Source organism: Pteropus vampyrus, unplaced genomic scaffold (genome assembly GCF_000151845.1).
Source record: "Pteropus vampyrus isolate Shadow unplaced genomic scaffold, Pvam_2.0 Scaffold79, whole genome shotgun sequence".
NCBI lineage: Eukaryota > Metazoa > Chordata > Mammalia > Chiroptera > Pteropodidae > Pteropus > Pteropus vampyrus.
The window spans coordinates 4,557,773-4,565,731 of NW_011888860.1; the positions used below are offsets into that span (position 1 = coordinate 4,557,773).

Genomic DNA, 7,959 nt, shown 5'->3' on the forward strand with positions numbered 1-7,959 from the left:
GATACCAAACCTCATCTTGAAAATCCAATGATAACAAACCTACATCAACAAAGGCAAAGAATCAAACGAGATTCTTTCATGAGTACACCTCCAATAATAAGGTATTCCAAACAGGAAAAGTTTAAAGAAAATGCAAAAAGCTAACTATTTCTTCCTTACATTCAGAGTAATTATGTCTTTTAGATGGTAAATATAAAATGTCAGACCCTGAATCATCATCATATGACTAGTAAAGACATTAACGGAATAGGCAAGGAAATTCTCTTAATTTTTTTTGGGGGGGTGGGGTAGGGAAGAACAACTACAGGAAACTTAAGACAAAAATTGGTTAAAAATAAAGTACAATTATTTTTATTAGTAAGAGTCATTAATAAGTAATTATAATTTATGCTCCATCAGTTTCAAAGGGAGAAGTAAGGTGGCTTACACTGAGAAAATGCATCAAGAAGTGTTAGCTAAAAAGAAATGAGAAGTGACTTAAAGCTGTGGGGAAAGAAGAAAGTTCCACTAGAAATCTTTGATAAGGGAGATTCAGCCTTAAACATTACATTAAGCTATAGATACTTTGGAAAGCAGGGAAATGGATATACTGGAGTAAAAGGGTTCTTATCAGTTTTTTTCCCCAAAAAATTCTATTTCCTGGCCTTGAGTCCCCAAGGGATGTGCCACATTGCTCCTTCTGTAAGGTCAATTAATTAACAGGAAAAAAAATTCTCAAATGAAAAAGTAAAATAAAAAAGACATTTTTAATGCAGCCATTTTTAATACCGAACCTCTAATAACTACATGTCTTTTTGTATAACAGCAAATGAGTGAAAATACTTCTTGATAAAACTAAGATAAACAATTTAGGTATATTATATTATAGTAATTCTACTTGATTGAGGTATGGAGTTTAGGAAATCTAAAGAATGCACTCCTTAAGCATTCTCAAACATCTAATACCTTAGCCTTGATATGGGCAGATGCAAACAGTAATTATCTCAGAATGGACAAAAGTGGAGTGTAAATGTTTTCCAGGAATACTGAGGTAATATTAGCATATTTTATTTAAAATGTAGATAACTTTCTAGTTGGGAAAGCAAAATAGTTTAACTTAGATTACTGCTCAGTAAAAACCATCCCATCTACACAAGTAACTGATTGATACTGGTTCTGCTAGGCAGAGATAAAAATTTCCTTAAAGAGAAAATTCCAATCTTGCTGGCTACCCTTAGAGGTAATCCAGTAAAAAAAATTAGGACATTCAATGAATTAAGGAAAATTATATCAGTATCTACAGTTCAGAGAGAGATTGAAGTAACACTTAATGGAGTAACAACTACATACCAACTATTATGTAAGGCATTTAATACATGTTTTAACACCATTAATTCTCACAAATTTTGGAATGGTTACCATTAATCCTGTTTTACAAATGGCTTAATTATACTGAATCTCAATGGCTTAATTAAACTTCCCAAGATCATACAGACGGTAAGTGGCCAAAACATGATGCAAATTTATGTCTGAGAGTAAAACCCAATTTTTCCCAAGGGCAACCAACTGCCTAAACCATACCTGACCACCTTGACAATAAATTAACATCACACAGCTCTACCGAAGATCTAATTTATGTAATTTTCCCATTCTCCAAATTATTTATAAGATATATCCAGAGAACTTAATGTTAATTTAGAGCTTTAATATTTAGTTGAATACTGAAGAATCTGCCAAAAAACAATTTTGGTTTCAGTTTAGTTGATGTTATTCTGAAGCTACTATCCTATTCTCATGGTAATGAATTAGCTGTATCATAGGCTTCATAATGATGACAGAAAACTCTTGTCATTACACAGGAAGATATTATTCCACCTATTTTCAATGATAACTGTGCGCGTGCGTGTGCACACACACACAAACTTCAAGAGTAATTTAGTCAGCATTTAAGCACTTTGTAATTTAATTGTACAGCTTAATTCATATTAATTAAAGGCTGATGATAAATAAAATCTTACATTTTATTTTTATTCAGTCTTTAAGTTGAAACTAAGATATCAACACCTTTATGAAAAATCTTTATAAGAAATCAGTTAAGAAGTCATTCTTAGTGATTTCTTAGTGAGATAAAGCAATTTAGTGACCAGTAGAGAAATGCTAAAATCCACTTGTTCCACATGCAAACTTTGAGAGATTTAACCTCATAATTTGATAAGAAAGTTGGGTCAAAGTTTTAAAGAAATAGTACAAGGATAAAAACACCATTTAAGAAAAGAAACACATCACTTGTTTTGTAAGATACAGTAAACTGTCAATTCTAAAGAATTAGAAAAATTTGGTAAAGACTGGGGCCTATTTCTCAAGATATAATTTAAACAACTCCAACTCACACATTTGTTTTTTTTGATAAAAATAATGTAAAATAGAAATCAGTAGGCATATGAGTAGGTATTATAGACAGAGGTGTTCTTTACATAACATAATGGGAAGATTTTTTTTAATTCAAAGCATCTCATCCACATACTAACAAATGATGAATGACAAAATGTTTTACATACCTCCAACAAAAAGATCAATTCCTCCAGCTTCTTTTATTTTCTTTTCAAATGCATCACATTCTGCTTGTAAATCTGCAGCATTCCCATCAAGAATATGAGCATTATTAGGGTCTATATCAATATGCTTAAAAAAGTTATTCCACATATAAGAATGGTAGCTTTCAGGATGATTTCTGGGAAGTCCTAAATATAAAGTTAATAAGTAAAAAATTATTTCCAGAAATAAATCTAAAATTTACTTTCCTGATTAAACCATAAATGCTATTAAAAAAAATATATATATATGCATATATATATTAAGTTTACTGGGGTAACACTGGTTAATAAAATCATATAATTTTCAGGTGTACATTATCATTTCACATCTGTATATTCTATTGTGTTCACCGCCCAAAGTCGAGTTTTCTTCAGCTACCATATATTTGATCCCCTTAACCCAAATCGCCCTCCCCTCCCCGCCACCGCACATATTTGACCCCCTTTACCCCGCCTACCATCCCTCTCCACCCCCACCCCACTAGTAACCACTACTCTATAGTCCTCTGGTAACCACTAGTCTATAGTCCATGTCCATGAGTCTCTTGTTTGTTTGTCCTGCTCATTTGTTGCTTTTAGGTTTATATCCCACATATAAGTGATATCACATGATTTTCAACTTTTTCTGTCTGGCTTATTTCTGTCTGGCATGATTATCTCGAGGTCCGTCCATGTTGTCGCAAATGGCAGTATTTCATTTCTTCTTATGGCTGAGTAATATTCCATTTACTTCTTTACCACTTCTTTAGCCAATCATCTATCATAGGACACTTTGGTTGCTTCCATGTCCTGGCCGCTGTGAATAATGCTGCTATGAACATTGGTGTGCAAATATCTTTTTAGATATGAGTTTTCAAGTCTTTTGGGTAAATACCCAGTAGAGGGATTGCTAGATCATATGGTAGATCAATTCTAAGTTTTCTGAGGAATCTCCATACTATTTTCCATAGTGGTTGTACCAATTTGCAGTACCAGCAGTGTATGAGGCTTCCTATTTCTCCACATCCTCTCCAACATTTGTTAGTGCTTGTCCTGTTGATTACAGCCATTCTAACAGGTGTGAGATGGTATCATGTTGTGGTTTTGATTTCCATTTCCCTAACAGCTAGTGATATTGAGCATCTTTTCATATTTTTGTTGGCCATTTGTATGTCCTCTGGGGAGAAGTGTCTGTTTATACACTTTCTATACCATATTCAATTAAATGTGGAATTTTTTTTATGTAGAACATATGATAATTGTATCCCAGACATTATTTTAACCACTGTACATGTATTCGCTCAATTAATTTGTTCAACATCTATTAAAATACTACTATCATTCCCATTTTATAGACGAAGAATAGAAGCACAGAAAAATTAAATAACTTTCTTAAAGTCACATAGCTCACAGAGGGGCTAGAGTTCAAACAGAAGTCTAGTTCATGTGCATTTAGTCACTATACTTCTCAAGCACAAAATTTTAACCAATGAAACTGACTTATGTATTAAGCTCAGCATAAATTAATAAACCATACAAGTGAAATGCTGGTCCATGTTTCTCCTGTATTCTTCCTATGTGTTGCAAAGTATATTGTATCACAACAGTTTTTTGGGTATCACTTAGGCTACCATTAAAAATGCATTATTATATTTAAGTTTTAATGTAGTTTATATGCATCATAGATCTTTCTAGGTAAGCAAGTTAACAATAAATGAATTATAAAAGTTTCACAGTTGAAAATATAAATAGCCTTATCCTTGAAAAATCTTTTAATAATTACTTTTACATACATATTAGCTTATTTTTTCCACCACAAGACTGGTTTTAACTTTGCCTTAAGGAAAAATTAAAAAAAAAAAAAAAAAAAGAGAGAGAGAGAGAATGAGAATGTGAACAGATTAGATCGAAGTTACAAGACTGGTAATTTGCAGAGTCCAAGATGAATGCAGATATTGATTGCTAGACTCATATTCTTTCTACTATATTGTTCCATCATCTCAAAAATATATTTTTTTAATATAAACTCCTAACCTCATCACAAGGCTGTATATTATACTCTAGAAATATATTCATGTTATATTCAAAACATAATTTCAAATAATAAATTAAATATTCTGAAAATATATTTTTTATTCAAAATACAATATCTAAATAATATAGTCAAATAACATAGCTTACCTACATATTCATCCATGTTAAAGGTCTTCACATATTTAAAAGAAAGGTCTCCATTCTTGTGATATTCTATTAGTTTTTTATAACATCCTAAAGGTGTACTCCCTAAAATAGATGAAGATTACATTTTCTAACGTAACTGGAATATCTAAAAAAGTTTACATTAACTTTTTTTCTTAATATTCTATGTTTCTAAATTATTAGGCAAACAATTATTAATTTAAATATGTACTCAATTAACAAATATGTTGAATTAGTCTCTTTTCAAGGTACTTCGAAATTTTAGTAAACTAGAATTTGCTATGAAAGCTGGAAATCTATAAACAGAAATTACAGTTCAGAAGATTATTCTTGAGTTGTTGGGTATTTAGAATTAACGCTGTACAGTCCAAGATTAGAAACTTTTAGCGAGCACATTTGAAAAGAAAATATCTACCTTTTGAGAAAAAAAATTTAGAAGATTTGTAGTATAAACAATATATAAATAAGTCGAGTGTTGACCATTTGTTGAAATCAAAAGGGAAACCAAAGCTAAATTTAAATATTGTCCCTACTCTGAAACTGGCAACAACTGAGTGAGGAATCTTAGCTTTTAAGTTTTTAACTGGAGCTCCTGTGTCTCATTTTGTGTTATCTTCAGCATGTCAGCTAAAATGTATAATGTAAAATGACTTCTAGAAAATGGCATCTCAGTTTTGGGTACTTCATCTGAATTCTTGATTTTATTGTTTTACAAATGTAATTCTTATACATGTTTTACAAAATTTAGAGATGTTTGATAGTGCTTCATGATATGTCACAATAAAGATAAATGAAGTTAGCCTCTTGAGGATGGTCTCCTTTTGTTTTCTGAATTTGCTATATTTTTTCATTTTAACTACAAACTAAACATTAGATCATCTGCATTCTTACAGCATATGACCTAGCCCTCCAAATCCTGGTTGCGGTATTGATTCCTAGTTACCTACTATCACAAAACAGACAAAACACCTGTAGACAAAATTTCTACTGAAGTGGCAGACAGTAGTATGATAGAACTAAACAGTTCCTGGCCAAAAAAAAAAAAAAAAAAAAAAAAAATTACACACACATGCACAAATTCTAGAGTAGCAAAAAAACTGATTTTCATGTGAGATGACAGAATAACAGAAGTGGCTATAAATAATAAATATTACAGACAGGTTCGGAGAATAGAAGAGTAATAGATTTTCTTAAAATTAAGCATAATACTACTTTAAAATGAAATTAACAATTTAAAATTTATGTGGCGAATTTTAAAATTCCATCTCTAAGAATTATGCCCCACTAACATGAAACCTGGATAAAAGATGGATAGATATGGTTTTCCTTCTTTCTTCTAGAAGCATAAATATTCTGTGTCTTTCAGTGTCAAGGGCATAGTTATAGGATTTCCTCCTTAATTTAAGGATATATAAATTTAAAAAGTGAGAAGTTGCTACAATGGTGATGACAAAAAAACACATTCATTTTTTATTTTTGTAATCAAAGTGGCTGAAGAAAAAAAACAAAAGATGTGGTACAGGGTGTACCGATTAAAGAAACTTCATTTTAATTTGCTTTGTAATATTCATTTACTAACATAACATTTAGCAAGCGCTTACTATGATTCAAATAAAACAAAGATTAACACTATTTCTATGCTAGAATAACTCACAAAAAAAGGGATAGGGAAATACAAAATAACCATAATATAAGGAAAAATATTATAAATAACCTATCAGAAATCTGGAGTACAGTGAATCAAAAACTATAGTCCTGCTTGTTGGAAGAAGGATAAAAGATGACATTTCAACTGAGCCTCAAAGGAGTGGAATTCCAACAGTCAAAGATGGGGTAAGCTGTAGGAAAAGATGTGGGAGGTTGTTCAGAGATGATATTTGTATATCTACCATGTGCTAGATGCTACTTTAATATTTTTGTACATTAGTTCATGTAAATCTCACAACCTTGGGAAGCTGGCATTATCTTTTCCATTATGAATATGGGAAAACTGGGTCAAAAAGATTAAGGAATTTGCCAAATACCAAATGGCAGTGAAGCTAGAAATTCAAGAGACTTTGTCTGATTCCAGAACTCATATAGTTTTCATTACGTAACACACTAGCAACATCAGTGAAAGTAAAGCCAGCAAGTTCAGGCCTATTCTTTGAACTAAAAGCATACTAATTTGCCCATCATGATTCAGTTTACAAGAACAGTGGGAATAAGTCAGGGAGGTAGGTCAGGCCTACAACATGTAGGCCCTTAAATGTCAAGCTTGTCAAGATCACATCAATAAACATATACTGAACAGATGTTACTCAGAAATGTGCTTGGTGGGAGAGCATAACTACAATACATGTTACTTGCAGTTACAGAAATATATGTTTAAATTTCAAAAGGTACAGAGGGGGCATGATTAACATTGGTCAACAGTCAACGAAGGAGAAAGCAGAAACCATCAACAAAGGTTTTCCAGAGATATTCCCTTGGCAAGTGTATTACTAGGCAGTTTTACTATCCAGAATCAAGCAAAAGTTGTATATATGAATACACAAAACCGTTTAGTACTGCTGGCATTTATGACACTCTGAAGCCATTCCACCTCTAAAGTCAGGTTACTATTTCTACATCATAATTAAGACAGAGTGATTAAGTCAGCTCGCCTGACTGTAGCACAGGTTTACTGTATGCAAAATGATATAGAGGCCACGGTTCAAACACCAGGGCTCACGTATCAGAACTGTGGTTGCTGAGGAGGCCTAGAACTGGTGTGTATCATTTTTAAAAATAACTCTCTGCCATTCTCAACAAGATCTATCTACTTCACTGGACCAAAAACCAAAAAGCAAAACAAACAAACAAAAAAATCAACTTGGTGAGCTAAAGGGTACCTTTAATGGAAATTATGGAAGTGGAAAAAATATGATAGTACCTTTTTTTTGTAGCTGGCATGTATGGGAGGAGGAGCAGAAAAAAATACTGTTTAAATAAAACACACTTATGAGAACTTTATATGGTAATTACAGTATACAAAGGACTTGCACACTTATTTGAGCCTCAAAACAGATAGTAAACTATTATTATCCCTATTTTCCTAAAAGGTAAGGAAACCAAGGCTTAGGGATGCAGAACAAATGCTTTGCAGTAACCAAGAAAGTAGCAGCTCTGATTCCAGGGCCAATACTTTTTCCTGTGGAAATCTACAATATCAAATAAAGTGCCACAA

General features: G+C 32.1%; 1 protein-coding gene across 4 annotated transcripts in view; it reads right to left on the reverse strand.

Annotated features, from left to right (window-relative positions):
• Positions 1-7,959, reverse strand: part of GNPDA2 (glucosamine-6-phosphate deaminase 2) — a 29,238-nt gene that overhangs the window by 16,804 nt on the left and 4,475 nt on the right. For 2 of the 4 annotated variants that reach the window (XM_011362804.2, XM_011362805.2), the window contains 2 exons: positions 4,734-4,835; positions 2,538-2,720 (listed from right to left, as the gene is read on the reverse strand). In XM_011362804.2, the coding sequence (XP_011361106.1) occupies positions 2,538-2,720; positions 4,734-4,835 (285 nt within the window). The remainder of the gene's footprint in view (positions 1-2,537; positions 2,721-4,733; positions 4,836-7,959) is intronic. The other 2 variants (XM_023532233.1, XM_023532232.1) reach the window with 2 other exon arrangements.